The 23,209-nt window shown below is 38.8% G+C and overlaps 1 protein-coding gene across 1 annotated transcript; it reads left to right on the top strand.

The window, feature by feature from the left end:
* Positions 1–28: 28 nt before the first annotated feature.
* Positions 29–22,500, top strand: ap1g1 (adaptor related protein complex 1 subunit gamma 1). The gene is made up of 23 exons (XM_084933617.1): positions 29–151; positions 7,101–7,304; positions 7,403–7,527; positions 7,765–7,906; positions 8,086–8,182; positions 9,167–9,243; positions 11,422–11,517; positions 12,507–12,587; positions 12,674–12,772; positions 12,852–12,907; positions 13,000–13,113; positions 13,212–13,352; positions 13,778–13,832; positions 14,043–14,165; positions 14,329–14,418; positions 14,517–14,641; positions 14,969–15,073; positions 15,225–15,366; positions 15,602–15,728; positions 16,235–16,339; positions 16,516–16,676; positions 17,606–17,704; positions 17,825–22,500. The coding sequence occupies exons 2-23, from the start codon at positions 7,104–7,106 to the stop codon at positions 17,924–17,926; spliced, it is 2,463 nt and encodes an 820-aa protein (XP_084789743.1). The 5' UTR covers positions 29–151; positions 7,101–7,103; the 3' UTR covers positions 17,927–22,500.
* The last annotated feature ends 709 nt before the right edge of the window (positions 22,501–23,209 follow it).

Below are 23,209 nucleotides of genomic sequence, written 5' to 3' on the forward strand. Positions count from 1 at the left end.
TTCGCGAACCCCTTGCGATCTGTCAGTGTAACCCTCCGCCTGCGGTAGATGTGCTGAGGCTGGAGTAGCCACCATTTTGCATGTCTAGTGTGTTCCTCCCTCCATTGCTAATAGAGACGATTCCAGTCATTTTCTGGCATCATTACGGCTAGTAAGTACATCCTAGCAACAATATGTCGGCATAAATTTGGGGAAATGGCTTTGCCTGTGAGTAGTTGTCCGCGGTTTGACTGTATTTACGTTGACAACTGTCACTGTGGCGCTGCATAGGAAGTCGCAGCCCTTAGTGCACCGGGGCTGTGCTAAGTTAGCTAGCATGTTTAGCATAGTTATAGCCTTGCTGGACTAGGGATGTGTAGCTCAGCAGTATGCTGTGTCCACTAAATCAAAGTCATCAAGGCAACGCGCAGTGACAATGTATTATTTCCTGTCTTTCTAACTAGCGGGCACAAGTTGCATTTAATTCAGAGAGTATTCGGTTAAGGTAATGAAGAAGCAAGCTAATGGTCAGGTGGCTACGTTAGCTTGATAATCCAAATGCCTCAAGAAGGCCTAAACTGCATTATGTCCTGATCAATCGGCGATCAGAGTCAGGTGTAATGGCCTGCCTCTGATTGTATACAGCCGATGATGTAAACTTTAATGTAATACAGCGCCAGCTAAGATGAAGCTACTCCTGTAGTGTCATCATGATATCTTGCCCTTTTAAGATGCTACTAAATTAGCTAGTTGTTAGCTGGCTCTTCAGAGGTGTGATTTGCGTTTTCTAAGTCATATTAAGCATGTGACACTTCACGGCGTGGTTATTAATACAGTTAGACTTTCCTAATATGTAACCAACTGTAAGCGTTTAATCCGTAAGTTAGCGTTTAATTGAAATACCAAGGAAGCTAACGATAGCTAGCTTGGTGTTCTGAGGACGTGGACTTGGGTTTTTGTCCAGTTTCGTGAGATGGTTAATTAGTGTTGACAAGCTGTTAAATGAGAAGGAAAGACCTAGACACGCGCTTTTTTTGTTTTTATAACTGCGTTGTCAACGTCCGAGTTTAATTCATTTTCCAGGATCACTTTGCATGTAAGTGTTAAGGAAGTCAGGTGCAAGTAGGAAGTGAGCAAATGAGGTGACGTACAGTATGGGTGATTTCTCTACGGTTTTTGACAGGAGCTGTAAATTACGCCTCCACAAGCTTAGGTCGAAGTAAGCTCTTCAGGTCCACTGTTTGTGGCACCGACACACAAAACCAGCCAAGTGTATTGCAACGCCTTTGACGCGCAGTTTACTTTATCTGTATGCTTGACGTGGGCTTTCGAGGGATTCCGGACCAACTGTACTGATACGTTTGAAGGCCTAATGAAAATCAACCTGTTAAATGTATAATTTTACTTTCCTCACAGTCAAGTCACACGCAGTACTGTAGATTCCAGCCATATTCAGTTCCTACTGGCTTCACTTTATAAAACTAAATATGCAGTATGTTGTCCTGCATTACCTTTTCTGTTCACATGTATTGTCTGTTATATGGGGTAGGTTATTATTATTGTTATTAACTGTAGTTAGGTGAGAGTTAACGATAAAAAAGTCATATTTAGTTGTAGCAAAGGAATAGCCAGGATGCATTATTATAGAACGGCGCATAATGTTGTGCTTGAAACATGCAGTTATGACCTTAATTAAAAACATTTAACCGTTACCTCTAATGACAGTGATGCCATGCATAAAATGCACTTGAGTAGGTGCATTATAAGCAGGGTTAGCGTGATTTAATCACACAGCACTGAAACAACTTAACATGATCACTGTGTCTGCATATCAGTGCCCCACACAATGTGAAATCAGATAGCTCCAGGCTTTGCCTCAGAGCTATTTAAGATCTTTTGGTTTGGTTTCCAGTTTAGGATTCATTTTGACTCCACATCAATGTCATTTGGCCAACCTAAGTACTGAGTGATTTAGCACTGTCTCTGTGTCTTGTTTGGACAGAAACTGATTAGTCTTTATGGTTTTACCCTAAGTAAATAGCCGCACAAACATAGTGATAAATAAGGTACTGTAAATGCCATTTGTTATTTTGTCTTTTTTCCTCCTCATTTTAGCATTGGGGTTGTTGCACATTTTGCCTCTGATTAGTTTTGAGCAGGAAAAGCTTACCAAAGACCCGTTCTAAGCAGGGCTAGTTTCCAGCAGGCTTTGTCAATTTGCAGGCTGACAAAGCTAAATTAAGAAGTGCTTAGCTTAACTGACTCCAACTGATGGTGAAGGCACACACAGACCTTTGTAGATCTCCTGTGTGCCTTCAGAGTCTCTGAATTTAAAGTCGATCTCATTATTGGCTCTTTGATGGCTCTTTTGATCATCAGACAAAAAAAAAGAAATTTCTCTATTTTCAGTGTTGTCTTCAGCAGGTTAAGATCTTTTAAGTGGTAGAAGAAAGGCGTGGTAGCTGCAAACAGTAAAATGACTATTTGCAGTTGCACATAGATGTAGAAATCGGCAGGCTTTTTGATCTGTCTGATCTCTGCATGTTTGCTAAGAGATGAAAACAAAATCTGGAAAACCATAAAGGTCTGGAGTGAGTACATGTAAAACACCCGACAGAATATTTTGACTATTACGAGTGCTTCTTCCCCGTACACAAGTACGGTACTCAACATTTGAATGTGCACATAGGAACCAGGGTGTAAATGTAATCCATGTCAAAGCTGATACTCACGTTTGAATTTCAGTGTTTAGTTATTTGTAGCTCTGTAAAGCCGAGCATCTATAGTTGGTTATAAAAGAAGCAGTAGAATAGTCTGTGTTGGTATTATTTAATTTAGAACGTCTTGATGTCTAGCTGAATGGTGAGAGGAAGAAAAAAAACAAAAACCTTATGCAGTCTGCCAAAGTTTGCCAGTCACAGCTCTGTATATGGTTCTTTTTGGAGCTGTCTGACCTTTTTGTCTACTTTAAATGTGCAGTTCTTTAAAAAAAGGGAAAAAAGACAGCATAAATGGATGTTACATCATGCTTTCTATTTCTACCCATACAGTGCTTGTGGCATTTAGGAATATAATCTAAAACCATAAAAAAAATAAGTGGTGCTTTGTGTCTCGACATCTTTAGACTGATGTCTGAGTCGACAGGGTGACTGCTCCCTGTGGTAAATGGGAAGTGTTACGTGCTTTTTAACCTGTTGCTGGTTGTCAGGCTCTTTGAAAACAGATTTGGGTTAGCTCTTCTATGAATGTTTCACAGTGTATGCAAAACATGTCAGAAGATGCATGCGATAACTCATAGTGTTAGGCTTTTATATGGTCTGGGGAGTGTAAAAATGTCCAAAGCAATCTGGATGCAGTATAACAGCTGTTCTTCTTGTATATAAATATTATCAGGGTTTATCCTAGCTCGAAATGGGCCTTTGAGGGGTTGTTGCCTTACAAAATAGAAGTTGCTCCATTTTCTTGTTATTTCTGGTTATTTGATAAAGGAAAAAACAAAGTGTTGTTTAGTAAATTAAGCCTCCCGAAACTCATTTAAGGCCAAAAACCTTTGATAAGAACAGAAACAATTTTACAAAATTTGGTCTTTGTAGTGAGGAACAATAAAGTGAACTAAAAGCTGTCGCTCGACAAGTATTGAACAAGCTTGCTTCCCCACCGCAGTTTCACATTCATCTGTGGATGAGAAGGCAAACTACACTGTTCATCTGAAGGCAATGTCAGTAATTTGCAATTAAAATTGATATTTTGTTTGTAGAAGAATGTGCTGCTGTTTTGCAACTGCAAGAATGTGAAACTGTAATTTAATCAGCTCTCAGCAGTGGCTGGATTTACGTTCTTTAATGTGTACACATTTGATTATGAGCACAGCAAGAGTCGGGGAGCCATGATTAATGGAGCCCAACACTGGGTCCATTCAGTGCAGGTAATTTAAACGGTGTTAAGATGAACAGTAAGTCTCTGGCTTTATTAAAGTGTGGCCTTGCCTGACCACCCTTCCTATTCTTCTTTGATCAAAGTGAATTCTTAGATTGTCCACAAGCCACCACCTTACTCAGCAAAGGATGTTCTCGTGTGTGTGTGTGTGTGTGTGTGTGTGTGTATCCTTATTTCCTTCAGACTGGCATAATTTCAGAGGATTTCCTTTGATCCCACAAGTGTTAGCGTTAATAACGAAATGTTAAGGAGTTTTTTCCGCCCCTCTTTATTCATTCAGATGGAAAAAATCTAGCTTCCACTGAATACTGGCCAATGTAATCAGGTATATTGTAGACAGATGTAAAGTTTGTATTTGGTTACATAAAAGCCTGTTCTAAACAGTCAGAGATTGTACATTTCTTGTTACACTGACAACATAAGATTTCCATAAGACATGAGAGAGCTGTTGTGGATAAATCAGAGGCTTGATTTCATTATGTGTTCATGTAATGATTTAATAGAGCCACATGGTTGATCTGTTTTTCTTGTTTCATACAGTGTCACTTATGGTTCATTAAGATGTTTGAGGAGGAAAAAAGTCAAAAACTCAAAAGCAAATATTTATCATGACAGCAGTAATTGCCTCTGAGGGATAAATTCTCTCTTGACTACAAAATGAATAAAAAAATACGTTAAATTACTGTGTATCACTGTTTTATAAAACTTCTTTTTTCCTGCTAGTATGAGATTGTTTATGAACCAAAAATATAATAATTTTTGTTTTGTGAATGTTATTAAAATCCTCCTTTCCAAAGTCAAGAGTGCTGTGGCCCACTTAAAAACCAGCCGATCTCAAATCTTCAAAAACAAGCAAAAGGGTGTTGGCTGTAAATTGGTAATGCTAACCAGTCATATGCAGGCCAATGTGTGACAAACCTACCACTTGGACACAAACTTAAGTGCAACTTAAATTAATTCACTTGCTTATACTGCAGTCCACCTGCAGTGCCTTCACAGCCTAGCAGCGGTCCCTGGCCCACACTTTGGGAATCGCTGATCTAGACGATAAAACCAAGGAAAGCCTGTGACTTCTAACCATCTTTTTACTGTATGCTACTCGGTTAAGGTCGTAGACATTATTTTATAAAGCACTAATCGATGCAGTCGCACATTTAGAGGACTGACAGGCTCATTAAACTTGCTGTTCTCACCTTCTGCAACAGCGGTGTACGCCAAAAGTGACGTCATCTGCTGGCGCGAACCGTGCTTTTGTGTTTTGGCCGGTCATGCACCTCTGTTTCTGTAGCTTCAGGGTTGAAAAAACGAATTTACGATCATGTGGGTTTTTTGTTTGTTTGTTTTTTTAGTATAATATTGTATCAGTACAGAAGTTCATTTACAGATTATACTGAGGGAAATGTTGTATCAGTTTGAATGAGGCTTTCAAAGAGACCGTGAGGAAAATGAGTCTGTCTTGAAAAAACTTTGGAGCAAAAAAAGGAAAAACTCAAAGATTTATTTTTTTCCGATTTTGACAACGTCTCCTGAACCAGTGCTGATGTGAAGGTTATGTCTGAAAAACAGGAGTGGTGCTTCAGTGCATGCCTCTGGCAACACGTATTGTATGTGGAATATTGCATTACTCATGCCCTCAGTGCTGGTATAAATTGTATGGAACTGTGGCAAAGTCACTGTTTGTGTGCAACACAACCAATACGGTGATTATTATGGGTCCGTGAGATTGTTCCTGAAAAATGTTGTGGATCTGCTATGCCATCAGCTCTTTGCTCTGGTTCATATGTCAGAGTGCATTATGTTCCCACTTCAGCACTGCATAGCTGGAGTTGGATAGAGTTAGGACTTTGCTCATCAAGTAATTACCATCATTTCTGTTGCAGTAGCAGCTTAATTATGTCCTGCATCCTACTACATAAAAGCTTTCCATTAGATGGGAGACAAAATGTACCTATTGCTCAGTAAAACACCACAATTAATAACTTTCCAGTTTATTTGACAGTTAAAATTAAGGTGGATGTTAGAAATGTGTGGTCATTAGTAAAATTACCTGAATAAACCAAGTTAAAAACTTGGTTTTTAACTTAAATATTCTCTAAAATGTTATTGTGTTAAATTCAACTTGGCTGAGCACATTTTGCAAGCCTCCCGTCTGCTCCAACAACCTGACATTTGCTGGGCTGCATATTAAATAAATTGAACTGACTTTGCTCTCAGTCTCTGTGCTGTAGTAATCATTAAACCCTGGTCATTTAAGATAATTTACTCACTGGTACAAGATAATTTACTCACTGGTACAGACCGGAATAGCTCTCTCCTAACATGTTAAAAAAATCTCCAACCCTGCCAACGAAACGGTGTTCTGTGCTTGTATAAAATGAAAGTATACTTGATAAAGTATGGATACTATCCGGGTGAGTTTCTTCTAGAGGATGGCAAAAGCTTCCCCGAGATTTGTTGCATTGGCTCACAGCTTTCTTGTAATATTCATATAAGTGTTAGATTTGCCTCATCGAAGAGTTCATTTAACATGCAGTTTGCAATTCATGTTTTCATCTTTGTAGCTCTTGGATCTGTTTTGGTAAAGTGTCGTTTCGGGTAATTGGTAGATGCAAATGCATAAAAGTTGATTTTCAAGCAAGCATGTGCCTTCATAAATATTTAAACATCTTTCTGTAGCTTGTGTTTGCTTAGAAGCTTCTTTGTGCAAGGATTGAATTTCACCATTTCTTCTTTGCCTTTGCACTTTTATTTTATTTTTTTTAAAGATCTAAACAAAAGAGACAGTTTCCACCTAAAGTCAAATCTTACACAACATGGATTTTTTTTAATTAGTCTGTTTTACTGGAAAACTGACAAATACTTTTTATTCCTAAAAACATAAAATCCTTTTGTTATTCTTGCTACCCAAGTAAAATTTATGATTGTAGTTTCAGCGAACATTTTAGGAAGTGAAGTCTAGACTGTTGATTGGTACCTGTAAAACCTACATTTCTGCCTACATGCACAGCAGCTAAAACCCTTTCTTGGTTTCTAGTATACGTTGTCATATTTTAGGTAAAAAAGTGACATACCATGCTGCAGACTGGAGAGTTCTATATTCGTCTTAAATTTCAGAATTGTAGCTTTTCTGCATTAGTGTAGTCTGTCCTGATGCCAACTGGTTTCCTTTCTTTGTGTTTTCCCAGAGAATGCCAGCTCCGATCAGACTGCGGGAGCTGATCCGGACTATCCGGACAGCACGGACCCAGGCAGAGGAGCGTGAGATGATCCAGAAAGAGTGTGCTGCTATCCGCTCATCCTTTAGAGAGGAAGACAATACGTACCGTTGCAGAAATGTCGCAAAGTTGCTTTATATGCACATGTTGGGCTACCCAGCGCACTTTGGACAGGTATGTTTGGTTATGTTGGGGGGGGGGCAGTATGTATACAAAGGAGTTTTAAGTTTGCACCTCTGAATAGTTTGATGATGCGTTTTTTTTTCTTTTAGTTGGAGTGTCTGAAGCTGATTGCTTCCCAGAAGTTCACTGACAAACGAATAGGTTATTTGGGAGCTATGCTGCTTTTGGACGAGAGGCAGGATGTCCATCTCCTAATGACAAATTGCATTAAGAAGTAAGTGGAGGCTACACTGGGTTAAGACACACACACTTAAATTTAAAAAAAAAAAAGTTTTAGTCCAGTACTTAAAATATGAGTTTATGGTCCTCTGAACACAGTTGTAAAACCTTCTTCATCGACTTCTTCATAGTCTTCATAAGATTGTGAAGTATTCATATGCTCCTCTCTGGGATAGCATATAAAGTGACTCTTTGTTTCCGTGACTTATTTGACTCTCTTCTCCCACACCAGTGATTTGAATCACAGCACACAGTATGTCCAGGGCCTGGCGTTGTGTACTTTAGGCTGCATGGGTTCTTCAGAAATGTGTCGTGACCTGGCAGGAGAGGTCGAGAAGCTGCTTAAAACGTCCAACTCCTACTTAAGGAAAAAGGTGAGCTTTACTCTTGTCATGTTTTAATTATCTACTACTACTACTTTAATAATGTGTTGCGGGTGAAAGGTAGGTATGTGTGCTAAGCACTTAACACCACACCCAACACTCAAAAAAAGGAGAGATTGTGTGAAAGGCTTCAGCATATCTTATTTAAATATTTGTATATTTGTCTACAGGCGGCATTGTGTGCCGTACATGTCATCAGGAAGGTCCCAGAACTCATGGAAATGTTCCTTCCAGCAACAAAAAACCTGCTGAGCGAGAAGAACCACGGTAAGTGTAAATGGTTTGTCGGGATGCAGTTGCTGGCTCATGGGGAAATGCGGTTGTCCTGCACAAAAACGGAGTGTGTTCTCTTTCCTGCCACTCATATTGGTCTGTTCATAACAGCTGGGCAGCTGATGCCCTTTCTCTGTCGTCCTTTGCAGAGGGTGGTGGAATTAATGAGTCTGTTAGATACTCCAGGGGCTTGTGTGTTATAGCATACAGAGGATATATCAAAGGAAAAGTTGTTTTGGCTTTTTTTTTTGTTGTTGTTGTTGTTGTTGTTGTTTTTTTTAACCCTTGTGTTGTCCTCGGGTCAAAAATGACCCGTAGGTGTATGGCAAACAAGTGTATGGGAATCCCGAGGACAGATAAAATAAGTTGTTGTTCTTAACATTTTGTGGCAGTGCAGTAATGTTTGCTTCTCATTAAGCAGTTGTATTTTTATTTTATAAGTTACTGCTCTGTATTGCAAGATAGATTTATACATACACAAAGCAATGTCAGGTATTGGTAATGTGGACTTTCCTATGCAACCACAATCATGCATATCGTTAACAGACCATGTGTCTGAATGTTGCCAGCACCCAGTCAAATCAATAATGTGACCAAGTTTCTAACTTTCAACATTTATTTTTATAATGTAACATATTTACAACTGTGTGGCTTGAAAACACAGCTGCCACTGCTTTCCACTGATGTCCTTAAGATTAGTTTTCAGCCTTGTAGCAATAATATAAGGTCACAAGGGAATGATTAGCCTGTTGGATATATTAAAGTCAGAGGCATGGTGCTGTCACCTGTTACAGTTACCATATATGGCATATTTTTCTGACTTGAGTCTCTGTGTGACTGCTCACTGTCCATCAAAGTGTTTAATTACTGTTTTGTTTTGTTTTTTGTAGTAACAAATGGGTGATTCATAGAGCAAAACAACTCATGCTAGCATTTTCCTTAAAAGTGGTGTCATCCTGTCATCGTTTGGTCCCCCAGGTGTTCTCCATACATCAGTTGTCCTCCTCACTGAGATGTGTGAAAGAAGTCCTGACATGCTGGCCCACTTCAGAAAGGTACAGATTATTTTTTAAAGGACCTTAAAGAAGTTACTTATGCATTTGTCTTAAGGCCTACGTCACATTTCATTCTTCCTTTGCCTACACTTTTTCTTTTGTTGTAGCTAAGCTAGATAAGCATTTTAACTGTTTGAGGTTTGGAATGCGCTAGAGGTTTCCTCGACATTCAGAGTATGTCTTAGTCTTTTTATCTCCTACCACTGTCTTTTCCTCTTGTATTTCAACTGCTACCAACTGTACCTTTCCCTCTCTAGGTGTAACAAAACTATGCCAGAGACCCCACTCCTCATGCTCATGATCTGAACATTATTTTTAAGCTCTCTGAAAGTGAATGATTTCCAGTTTTCCCCTCCCTAACATCTACCTCATATTTTTTCTGTCATTTGTCTTTGTTACAATTCCTGCATTGTGTTAGAATGAGAAGGTAAGAGTACATTCTGATCTCATAGCTGGTGCATGCTGTAAATAGTAATCACTCCTCACAGTCACCTCAAATGTAACCAGATTTGTGTTCAGTAATGTCATGTTGTGTTTTAATTTAGAAATCTTTTAATTTCTTTAACTTGTACGGTGATCATTACTGTCGGTGTTTTTGAATCTTATAAAGAGTTCTTGGTCCATTTGTCAGATACATTTCTCACTATTGTTTTGAATGTTTTTGAATTTCTTTGCCAAATAAGCCACTCATTTGATCAGTGTCTATTTAGAGGCAGTCAGGTTGGTGTGTTTCCACGTAATTGCCACAGGTGTTGTCACCAGTGAACAATGTTTTCACTAAATATCACTGCGAAAAGGCTTGGAAGCTTATTTTGTGACATCAGTAACTTTCTTAGCTATTTTTGACTTTTGAGAAACAGTTTGGCAAAAGTTGCACTGGGATGTCATGTTAAGGACAACTCAGTCTTCTATTTAAAATTTCCTTTTAATATCCTACTCTGATTTGGATTTGCTTTTTTCTTGTCGTACCTTCTGCAAAAAAAGATCTTGTCAAGTGAAATGGCCTGGAAAGCTTGATGTAGCAAAGCAGCATGAAAGTAAAATTGGAAAGCAAAAAGTTCTTCTGTCATCTCAGAACTGTTTTATTTACATGCTGCAAGCTTCTCACCTTAATTTTTAAGAATATACAACAACTGGGCTTGCATGCACTGTACTGCTAAACAAAGTTTTGTCTATAATTTCTGTTCCTTAAAGGATACGAATGAGGTAAAACACACAAAGTATGGGATATCACACCGCTACATGTCCTGGCTGAAGACACCTTTATTCACGCCTTTAAGGCAGATCAGTGATACCAAACTGTCATCACAGTCAGCCCTCAGTTCTTATGCTCTTCACCTTACCAAGAACACCAAGTCAGGAGAGCCAGCTACTGCTAGTTAACTTTGCTGTCCGCCGACTTGAAGTTGGCTTAACCGCCCCTATTGGTTTTGGCTATCACTGTACAGTTGGTGTTGTAAGCTGCCCGTGTAGTGTTAATTTCGAGTTTCCCTGTGAAGCAGTTTTTTGCCTCTAGCACAAATTTTAGTTCTTCCTGCACATCAATTTAAGCTCTGGCTTCCCTCCAGTGAAACACAAAAGTAAATGTTTCCCAAGCCTATTATACTAATAGGCATGGTTGAAAACGGTACCCGGTTTTCTGATTTAGTGCTGTGTAAGATGCCAAACTATTTCCCAAACTGTCATGCTTTGATGACCAGTTGTTTTTTGTTTTTGTTTGTTTTTTTGTTTTTTAAAGCCCTGAAAAACTGAAACTATGTAGGATAGATGATATTAATGTGATGGGAAGTTTCCTGCTTTAATGCACTTTATGTTAGAATTAATTTAAACTAGTGCTACTACTCTTTGCTTAGCCATGCTCAAAATCATAGCAGTGTGTATGCAGAGTTTCTTTTTCTCTCGAAGCCAGATGTTCTAACCCAATACATTTGTACAGTCAAGTTTTTGATTTCACAATCTCAATTAGTCACACACGTTTTAACCATATTGCTCTGCATCAATAAACAAGAATCCCAACCCCTTTGCATTGCATAAGAACTTGCTGCTTTAACTGAGAAATCATTAACTTCAAACATTAATAGTAGTGTTACACACATTAATGATTTAAAGAATCATATTTCAGAGAGTTTAACAAAATATTGTGACACCTCTTCTCGTTTTTGTTTTTGTTTTTTGTAGCTTGTTCCACAGTTGGTGAGAATCCTGAAGAACCTAATAATGTCTGGATACTCTCCTGAGCATGATGTGTCAGGCATAAGTGACCCTTTCCTGCAGGTAAATCTCACTTTTTTCATTATACAATTACCCGGTACAACAGTTAACAATCATCTGATGATGATTGTTAACCATCATTAGGATTTAGACTCACTGCACTCTTTATTAGGTACACCTGGCTAGTATCAGGTTGGAACTCTTTTGACTTCAGAACTGTCTTAATTCTTCATTGGACATATTCAACAACGTGAGTGTGGTCATAAAGGGACGGGCGTGGCCAGCAAAAATGCTCAGCTAGGCTGCAGGATTTTTAAAAAATTCTCAGTACTCACGGGTGTAAAGTGTATCTATTCCGCACACCATTAAAGTAGCAGCAGCGGCCTAAACTGTTGGATCTGTGCTTTCATGTTATTTTGAATTCTGATGCCATCCGAATATCGGTAAAAATCAAGACTGGCGAAACCAGGAACATTTTGGTGAGCCTGTGCAAACTGTAGCCTCAGTTTCCTGTTTTTAGCTGACAGGATTCCCTCCCCTGGTGTTTTTTTTTTTTTGTTTGTTTTTGTTTTTTTTGTTTGTCTTTGTCTTGCTTCTGTAGCCCATCTGCTTCAAGGTTTGACATATTCAGAGGTGATTGGTGTACTTGGTATCTGAAACAAGTGGTTATTTGAATTACTGTTGCCTGACATGTCTGGCCATTCTCCTCTGAACTCTAGTATCAGCAAGATGTTTTTACCTAGAGAATTGCAGCTCACTGGATTTTCAGTTTTAAAAAAATCTTTCTCTGTAAATCCTTGGGAAGTTTGTGTTGGGAAATCTGAGTAGAGCAGTTTCTAAAATACTCTGGCACCAGCAAGCAGGTTTATAGTTATTTCTTCCTCATTCTCACACTTGGTATGAATTTCAGCAGGTTGTCTTGACCACAGATGCATTGAGTTGCTGCCAAATGATTGGCTGTTGAGAGAAAATGGCAGCAAGCAAGGAGCGGCTTGTGAGTAACAATAAAGTAAATCACATTTGACAGGACTGCTGCTTCTTCTTTTTCTTAGGTGCGGATATTGAGACTACTGCGAATTTTAGGCAAGGGTGATGACGACTCCAGTGAAGCAATGAATGACATTCTTGCGCAGGTTGGAATTGAAAAAAAAATTGCTTAGATTTAAGTCCTCACAGATTAAGTGTTGTTCTGACAAATCCACGGTCTGTATATTTGCAGGTTGCTACAAACACGGAGACGAGTAAAAATGTAGGCAATGCAATCCTGTACGAGACTGTACTGACTATAATGGACATCAAGTCTGAAAGTGGACTGAGGGTGAGTTCATTTTAGGAAAAGGTTATGAGAATCTTTTTGTAAATTTTAACTCATCTGAATGCTTGTTTCTTTCTTACAGGTCTTGGCCATTAACATATTAGGTCGCTTCCTTCTTAACAATGACAAAAATATAAGGTAAATAAATTGCCTGGAGTATTTCACCTTGAAGCCATCGATTTATCTAAAGTTTGATTAAAACCTGTCGACATTTCTTTAATCAACTTCAGATATGTGGCATTGACATCTCTACTAAAGACCGTACAAACGGACCACAATGCAGTGCAGAGGCATCGGAGCACCATTGTGGATTGTTTAAAAGACCTGGACGTGTCCATCAAGAGGTGATTCACGGTGCTACACATAACTTAACATGTCATGCTGTTTTGGGTTTTTTGTCTTTTTTTTTTCTGACCCTCGTCTGTTTTTCATTACTGTGTAGACGTGCAATGGAACTGAGCTTTGCGCTTGTGAACGGCAACAACATTAGAGGCATGATGAAAGAGCTGCTCTACTTCCTGGACTCCTGTGACCCTGAATTCAAAGCAGACTGTGCATCAGGAGTGTTTCTAGCTGCTGAGAAGTATGACACTGATACAGACTTCACCACACTTTACAAGTTTAGCCACTGCTACTTTGTTGAAGTGTAAAACACATGCTGGCTGACCTTGTCATGTTCAAGGTTGTTAAAGTTTTCTGGGTTTCACTTTCTCTTTTTTTGTGTGTGTTTTCTGTACTTTAAGCATGAAAGGTTCTGGTTTGGTACTACTTGGTACAAGTTAAATGTATCTATATGAATTAGAAAATCTAGTATATATCTTTCTTTTTATGGCCAGCACAGAAATGCTGTATGATGATACAATGAGTGATCCATCGTCTGACAGACTTTGTTGACACCTTTATTCTCTGACAGCATTTATCTCCTAGCAGTCGACGCTCTTCTGAATTTGATACATTTACATTTTTAGTCCATTGCTGGGCCTAATGGGTGTATTGTTTATCTTACAGATATGCTCCTTCAAAAAGATGGCACATAGACACCATTATGAGAGTCCTGACAACCGTAAGTAAAATACACAAAACTCTAATGCCTAAAAAGTCCTTTGATTGTTGTTTAGTTCACTAGTAGTTCTGGGTATTACATTTGAGTACTACAAATCAAATAAATCTAGTAACAGTACTCCGTGGCCAACTGAGGTTTAGTTTACTGCAGATCTACAGGTAAATAAAGTTCGTTCGCGTTTCTCATTGATGTTTCTGCTCATCCTTCCAGGCAGGGAGCTACGTGCGAGACGACTCCGTTCCTAACCTCATCCAGCTCATCACAAACAGCGTGGAGATGCACGCCTACACAGTACAGAGACTTTACAAAGCTCTGCTGGATGACATCTCACAGGTTAGAGCATTTCTTGTTTGGGTCATGCTTAGATTTGTGATGTCTCCATATTTTTTATTTATTTATTTTTTTTGTAGCATACATTAATAGAATGTATTATATAACATAACTTTGGTATTTCAAGCTAGTGTGAGAGGGTGATTTCTATTTCTGTGTTGTGTAGCAACCTCTAGTGCAGGTAGCATCCTGGTGCATAGGAGAGTATGGGGACCTGCTTGTGTCTGGGCAGTGTGAAGAGGAGGAGCCCATCCAGGTACACAAACATCTCAAGAGCATATACAAAAACAAGATTTAAGATGACATAACCTGCTCATGAGATTTTCTGTTTTCCTCTTTTCTTTTTGAACAAAGGTGACTGAGGATGAGGTTCTGGACGTGCTGGAAGGCCTCCTGGTGTCCAACCTGTCCACACCTGTGACCCGGGGTTACGCCCTTACAGCTATCATGAAGCTGTCTACTCGCTTCACTAGTGTAAAGTGAGTAATGGCTTTTTAAACTTACAATGGCTAAGTCTTTCTTTTGACTTACTGTCACATGATCTTAAGATGGTTACATGTGTTATTCAGTACAGCATTTCCTTTGAGAGAGTTTGAAGGGGTTTTCAGTGGACCCTAAATATATGAGTGTTTATTATTGGTAATGAGAAATAACAAGACATAGAGTCATAATACATAAAGCACTTGTATCTCACTTTTTAAGCTCTAGTGTGTTTGAAAAACAATCCATGTTTTAATAATAATAAAATAAAGTAAGAAATAAAGTTTATGTGTAATAACCAGCTCTACCTTCACTTTTTGTTTCAGCCGAATCAAGAAGGTGGTCTCGATATATGGCAGTAGCATCGATGTGGAGCTTCAGCAGAGAGCTGTGGAGTACAATGCGCTTTTCAAGAAATACGACCATATGAGGTGAAACTACTTTACTAGGAAATTACTCATATCTGTGACGGGCACATTGTAGCACTGAGTAGATTTAAGGGCGGGGAAAGAAAAGGAGAAAAAGAAGCTAAAGTGGTTGAATTTGGTCTGTCTTTTGTCCTTGTTTGTTCCCTGACAATAGGCCAGCTCTCTTAGAGCGAATGCCCATTATGGAGAAAACTGCTTCTAATGGCCCCACAGAGATTGTACAGACTAATGGGGAGGCTGAGCCGTCTGTTGTGGAAGCAAAACATCCACCACCCGTCACCCAGCCAACCAACCAGGTAAGAACTGTTTTCAGCCTTTATATTATCATGGAAAACACACGTCTGTAGTCAAATGAACAATTAACAGGATAGATCTATTTGTCTTAAGTTTCTTTAGGAAACCATATTTTTATTGAATTTAGAACCAGCTTCATTTAAGTCTGTTGATGAGTATTTTATTTTTGTTGTATCATTTTCATTTAAAATGGTATACATATACTTATCATGTTAATGTCTTGTCCCCATTCCACAGGCTAATGATTTATTAGACTTGCTGGGTGGTAACGATGTGGTGCCGGTAATTCAGACCACGGTGCCCACTAAGCCAGCTTCAGCAGGAGGAGAGCTGCTTGATTTACTGGGTGACCTCTCACTTAGTGGTAGAGTACTCTGTTTACACATCTATTACACCTTTTATTTATTTATTTTTTTAAGAGCCTGCTATAAACTTTTTTTAATAACCAGTGTGGATGTGATTCCCAGCCTAGGCTACTGCTTGGTTTTGGTAAAACATCTGTTACTATAGGTTTACTTTCACATTTTTGGTTATGGGGTAATGACTTTTTGCTTAATGAACTAGAAATTGCACTTGCAGTGATTATAGCAGTACTTGAAAAGTAATGCAGATACCCAAAATGTTGGACCATGTATATCAGCATTCTCATTTGCCACTTTTATTCCAGCTATGTTTCTAAAGTTATGATTTTTCTGTGATTGTGTGACTGGATAATAATAATAATCATGTTAATTCTGAACACAACACATGCTCAGTAATGCTGCAATGCCCCCTTAAACCCCTTGAAAATGACACATCAGTAATCTCTGCATATCATCATTCTGTGTCCATGTCCTTTTAAACCCTCGTATGTTGCTTGCTCCTTCCCAGGCGGCCCAGCCCCTGCTCCTGCAACCTCAGTGCCCTCTTCCCAACCCGCTTTCCTCTTGGATGGCCTCACCTCACCGCCCCTTTTTAATGACATTGTAGCTGCAGGTGAGAGTATGTTTCTCACCTTGACCATCCACTGCCACATATACACTGTTTTATGACATAATCCTTACATAATACAGCACTTGGTCATTATATATTTTTTTCTGGACTTACCCAACCTGTGAAGCGTTAGTACTGTAACATCTACATTTTTTAATCATCTGCTCCTCTCTGTGTAGGTATCCCTCCTATGACGGCGTACAACAAGAATGGCCTGAAAATAGACTTTACATTTGAGAGAGCTAACCCCAACCCCAACATCGCGGTTATCACTATCCACGCATCCAACTCGACAGAAGCAGACATGACCGATTTTGTTTTTCAGGCTGCAGTACCAAAGGTGAGCAGCCCAACACGGGTATTATGTGACGAAAGTGTAGTTAATTCCTAATCACGACAGTGTTCATTTTCATTTAGCTCCATTATGTAAATGGGTTTCCACTGACATTAGGCTTATTCAGTAACTCACAGTGCCAATAATGTGCTTGTTCTGTAGGCTGAACCTGCATGAATGTTGTAAATATTGGATCTGTAAGCTGGAAACACTGAGCAGTCAGTGCTAGTGGGAATTAATTATTAATAGACTTGCAGTGTCTTTGGTATGCTATTTTTCTCTGTTATTCGCAGTACTCTCAACTAGTTGTGTTTAATTATTATTTAATGCAGGAATGCTTATTTTTTTTCAGATCACATGACACATTGCTGTTAGTACTTTTATTAATATTTATGTTGTGGTAACTGTTGCTGTTACTGGATCTTTAGTAACTGCCATGTGGTCTCTTGTTTACCCGATTTATCTTCAAACTTCTCAACTCTTCAAATAGTATTTTTCCATAGTAATGGGCTTTTAAAACAATACTGTTAGTTTCATGGGGAAATGTACAGTTTTTTATATTCTAATGTTGACGTTCCTATGAGTGTAATTTAAGTGAAGTCTCACTATGCGCTCTTGTTTTTGTAGTCTTAAAGTAGTATCCGGTTATGTTGATTTAAATAAAACCAGGGTTTCTGCCCGCATACTGCAAAGGGGGGGCCTACTGGGTGTAAGTTGACCAGCCACCTTGCATATGTGTCATGGAATATTTTACAGTCATCTTATCTAATGAATAAATTTGATAAAGTGGTGATGAGTGGCTTCGAGTGACCATCGATCAGTTGCTGTCTAGGGCTTGATTGAAAGTATCCGTATTTTAAGCTGCTCTTATGACCCCAATTCTTCTGTGGTATCATTAAATTTTCATCCAACTCGCCGTCCCCTCTGTTTGTCAGACATTCCAGCTGCAGCTCCTTTCCCCTAGCAGTAATGTCGTCCCAGCACTTAACCAGGGAACTGTCACACAGGTCATCAGAGTACTCAACCCACAGAAGGTGAGTTCCTTTTTTCTCAAATTGTAATGAATACATATTTGTTTTTGCTTTGTTTTTTTCTTTTTGTCCTCATGAGGAGTTTCCTTTTTTATAAATCCATCCACCCCTCCCAAATTTCAGCAACAACTACGAATGAGGATCAAGCTGACGTACACCCACAAAGGCTCGGCTGTGCAAGACCTGGCTGAGGTTAACAACTTCCCCCCTCAGTCCTGGCAGTGATGAGCTGCTCCTGTTGCTCTCAAAAGCCCCAAGCAAGGGAACTATGAAAACGATTTTCCTTTCACCTCCCACCTTTCTTCCAACGGCCCCCCGTGACATCAGTGCAGACAGCTGCCCTCAAGTTGCATGGGGAGCAGCAAAGCATTGAATACAGGAGAAAAATGCAGATGTTACGAAGACCCTATTGACTATTGACATCACACGAATAATTGGGTAAACATATCAATCAATGAACTTTTCTTATTTTTTTTTTCTTAATTGGTTTCCTGATCTCTTTGATTAGTATGTTTCTCTCACACACACCCTTTGCCCGGCACCGACATCACCCACAAAAGCACACATGCACACCATTCACTGTGGTACACTTTACTTCTCTAGTCACTGTAGAAGAAAAGTGTTGCCCACTAATAAGCACTGCAGTAACCATAGTTTTATTTGGACTTGCAGGTGGAAACCCTGCTCCCTTGATACTTATGATTGGCTTTGCATTTGGGTGTTTTACCTATGAACCTTCAATCCTACAAAGGCAGCAGGAAAAAAAAAGCTTTGAAAGGTCTATTCAGTGCAGTCACACACTTGTTGGGTAACCTTGTTTTTGATCCGCCACATCATGAGTGATATAACTTGTCAGAGTTGTATTCATTTTGAATTACATTAATTTGCTTAAAGCATGTTTGAGCATCGTTAGGATCACAATCACACCTGGACTTCGTCTTTTCCGACTCTGACAGTAGGCCTCTTTATCCTATGTTTCTATAGGGAATCGTCTGCGTTAGTTTGTCACATTAAGAACAAACAGATCCAAGATGCTCACTTTGATCACCTGTGGCTAATTTCATAGAACCTGCTCAGCTCTTATCTCATCTGTAGTAAAGCAGCAGCTTTTAGATCAACGTAAAACATTCAACTGTTCATTGCTTTGCTTCGTCTGAGGGTGTTCATTCGTTAGAGTGGATATAATCCAGGCCTAAAAATTGATCTGATAATAAGTTTGTGTTTTTAAACTTTTCCTGCATCTGTGTCCCGAGTCTAGATGAGTTACATTTCAGATTTATTTACCCTGGTTGAACGTGGTCACCATGCACATACATGTAAATTAAGCTTGTTATGAATGTAGTTACATGCACTGAATGCTTTTATTTCCCCACATATCTTTTTTTTTTTCATGTCTTCTTTGATGGGGATGCTCATCTTACTGGCACTATTTGTGTGAAAGTCTGTTTATCTCTGCAGTAATTTGACTTAATTTATGCCTGATATCAAAGTGATGTGCCTTTCTGACTTAGCTAGATAAAAGCCCCTGAATTTATTGAGTTCTGTATGAGCTTTGTTTGTAAGTCTGCTTGTGTGATGGTCCTGTTTTCAATCTGAGGGGGTAAATGGTCCCGGTGGATTAGAATGGGTATGTCACTTGATTTCATTTAGCCTTTTCACTGCTTAGTCTAATGACGAGTTAAAAATCAGTCACCCCCAAATCAGTCTCATGAGCTCACGAGGATGTCAGCAGTAATGTTTTTCTAGTTTTGACACATACGTATTTTAATCTTCTTGGTTGTTTCTTTACAGTGTGGCAGATTTTTTTTTCCCCCCCATTAAAATACCTGATGGATGATGATAACTAAACAAACAAAAACAAAGATAATGGCAGCTAATAGATGTAAACTTTTCTTAAGCTGGCATCGAGGTTTCAGGTGTTTTTTGCAAACTATTAATGTACAAATATCACTACAACGCCCCCTTTTAAGTCAACAAAAATTAAAATGTGACTTTGAATCACATACTGGGACAGGTTCTTCTTTGGTGACTGTTTGTTTGATGATTGGAGTATGATTTCTTTGCTCTCGTCCTCTCCAAATCAGAATTCTGACCATGCTGTTGGGGACGGTAACCTTAATACCTCACAATGCTCTTTCTTTCTGTTAACCTTCAGTGGCAGTAGATTGACATCTTGCTTAGTCACGAGTTAGAATCCAGGGGGAGCATCTGCATGAGAGAAACTAACAGTAGTTTGTGCATCTCATTACTTAACCTTAGCAGCCCTGTGACGATGCTGTGCTGAGATCTTCATCAGGCGGTGTAATTATTTTCACTATGCTTCACTGTCTTCTAACTTCTGTGACCAAATCAGAGAGACTATTAGCTTTGGAAATATTTTTGAGCTATGATATGTGTATATGGAGAAAATAATTTCAGTTTAACTTTTTTTCTTCTTTTCTGTTGTTGACAAATGCTATATTGGCTTTTTTTCTGTACATATTGAGGGCTTTTACAATTTTTGTCTCTTGTACTATCTTTCATCCTTTTTTTAGATGCCATTTTCTAAAAGAAAATTCCAATTATTCACAATGTATATTGTCTAAATAGATCTAGTCAACATTAGTCTATTAAGACTTCCCTGTATCATCACTCATTCATTGTAAAAGGTATATGATCTGCTGCCTGTACATTGTATATAGTTGTAAAACGAACGCTGATCAGATTAAATAAAACCCACATGAAGACTTAAAAAGATTAGCTAGAAAGTATAATTGTATGCATATATGTACAAAAAGAATCTTAAGAAGGATGCAATTGACATGCTCATGATTTACTATTTGTCATGCTTCATTCATGATGTCGTCTTTTCTTTTACGATGATACTTTGTGAGTCATTGGGCCACATGATGAGGTTCCTTTTTTTTTTGGATGTTGGGAAAAAAAGGGTTAAATCTGTCCTAACAGATGTTGTATGGGTGATGTACTACTGAGAAACCTAAGCACAGTGCTGCACAGAGGCAGCAGCAGAAATGGCACCCTGCTCCATCTGCTTCTCTGCCCCTCAAACACCTCATGTACCCGTGGCTTCCTGTGGAAGAGCAGCAGCTTATTTACCAAGAAGCTGCTCTTCCTTCTGGCCTTATGTGCACTCTTTGACAATTCACCTCTATTAAACGCTTTTCAATCTGCAAATTGTTTTGTGAAATGAAGCCCCCCCCCCTCTTTCTTCATTATTCTGGTGTGTGATCTCTCTTAGCTGCCTGGTTGTCTTTTTGTTTTTGCATCTACCCAAACAGTCAAGGCCCTTATCAGTGCCACACAAAGGGGTTTTTCAGCTCACCGCGATGGATATTTTGTGCGCTCGCTGTATTCAGAACAACACAGTGCTTTCTTTTGGGTCCTTTTTTTAGTCCATTATAGCATGCCACAACTTTCAGTAAACGCTTTGTGATCTCCAATATACCAGTTAAAGAGAAAACGATCTGGGTCCTCGCTATTCTAAACCAGACTTTAAGTGGCTGTAAATCAAGGCAGGATATGATGAACAGCAGTGGGTGGATTCTTTTTGTCTGAGTCTTTATAATTTTGTTTTTAATCCATTTCTGCTGTTCAAGAACTAAAACAAAACTGGGGCAGAGGGGGAAAAGCCTGTGTAGCTGGCTAATAACCACAAGGGGGAGCTGTGCAAAATGGAAGGCTGAAGGGATGGGAAAGGAAGTTTGATACTCATACTGTTCCTGAATGTTTTTGTGTTGTTTGTATTGTCTTACTCAACCAGTATGTACCCTTGTCCGTCACATCAGATGGTTTCTTTTGATGATTCAGTCATTCATGCTGTTTAAAACCTACAAATGGAAATGAACCCAACATAAGTGCTTTGGACACTGTAACTGTAAAAGGAAGAGAAGAAATGGAATCAAGTACTCATCAGAGGTGTGGTCAGTGATGCGTGTGTGTGTGTGTGTGTGTGTGTGTGTGTGTGTGTGTGTGTGTGCGCGTGTGTGTGTGAGAGAGAGAGAGAGAGAAAGAGAGAGTCATGCCCGAGAGGATGTGATGGTGTGCAACATGTCTTCTGTCTACATAGGACATGATTTTTGGCTGCAATTGCTTTCAGCTTCTGAGCTGCATGTGAAAACCAGTGTAAATAACACCATTTCTACTCTCGATCTAAGACTCTTTTTGAAGTGCTAGAAAAGTTCCAATTATACAAATCTGTCACACCACCTTCATGGGTCAGTACTAACATGTACAATAAGGAGTTGTTGAAATAGTGCTCACATTGCTGTCGATGTTTTTAAAGCATCTGTTATTTGGTTTATTGATTATTGCTTTTTTTTTTTTTTTGTTTTGTTTTTTGGATTTTTTTTTGTTTGTTTTTTGTTGTTGTTTGTTTTTTGTTGTTGTTGGGGTGAATTCAGTGTGCAAAGGGCTTGGGAAAGCGTCTGAATTGCCACCACGTTCATGAACTTCCCCTGTTGAATTAAAAAAAAATAAAAAGAAAAATGCATCTGCTGTATTTTGAAAACCGAATCTGTACACACACACCCGAACTCCTGACCTGCCCTGACTGAAAACAAAACTGTATCTGATTAGTTGGGTGAGGGTGAAGGCATGAGGTTCACTTTTGACTCGTATGAACTGTTATCCCAGTTCTGTGGCTTCAAGGTGAGTGTGAATGTCAGACTGAAAATATAAAAGGATGACTAAAGATAAGGAGTTGTAAACTATTAAATGGGATATTTTCAATTTATGCTGTGTATTCTTGTCTTTGGGTTGGAGAAAATGATCAAGCGAATAAAAAGTCAAATAAAAATCTACATGAGCTACGGTAGTTTTCTTTTGTGCTTTGGGGTCTTGTGTGTAAGAGTCTACTGAAAAGAAATGCTGGGCTTAAATTATTCATTTAATATTTATACCAAGGATGGATCATTTCTAATTGTTTTATGTCCTGTTTATCAAATGTTGAAAACTGGGATAAGAATGAGATATAAATAGAAATGAGTTTATTGCTATTATAATCACCTAGATTTTAAAAATGTTTTGTGCTGTTAATATCGACTCAAAGTATGAGTGGATCTGTGAGTGCTATGTATCTGTTTTTAATCGGCATTTAATAACCATGACTGGACCTGGGTTAAAATTAAACTGACCTTTATGATATAGAGGGGAGATTTAAGAAAGAGCCAAAAGGTATGTGTTTCTAATGTTTCAGGATCCTGGCATTTGTGCCTTATTGTGAGGGAGTTCTACAAAATGAAAAGAAAATTGTAAGGCATTCAGAATTGAAGTTCTAGATTAGTCAGCATATAACACTTGGATTTGTGGCCCCTTGAGTAAATTGCTTACTCAAACCCTCTGGCCAAAATGAAGCGTCTACTGCACAGTTTCTAAATGATTGCAACCAAGTGAAATGATCATAAAGGTGTCAAAGAGCAATCTAAAAAGGTATGGGAGTCACTTATCTATCATCATTTCTTAGGTTCATATAGTAAGACAAGAAGATCAGGTTATTTGCTTTAGAAATGA

The sequence above is a fragment of the Perissodus microlepis genome, chromosome 1 (genome assembly GCF_051167445.1).
Source record: "Perissodus microlepis isolate ML-2025 ecotype Zambia chromosome 1, ASM5116744v1, whole genome shotgun sequence".
Classification (NCBI taxonomy): Eukaryota; Metazoa; Chordata; class Actinopteri; order Cichliformes; family Cichlidae; genus Perissodus; species Perissodus microlepis.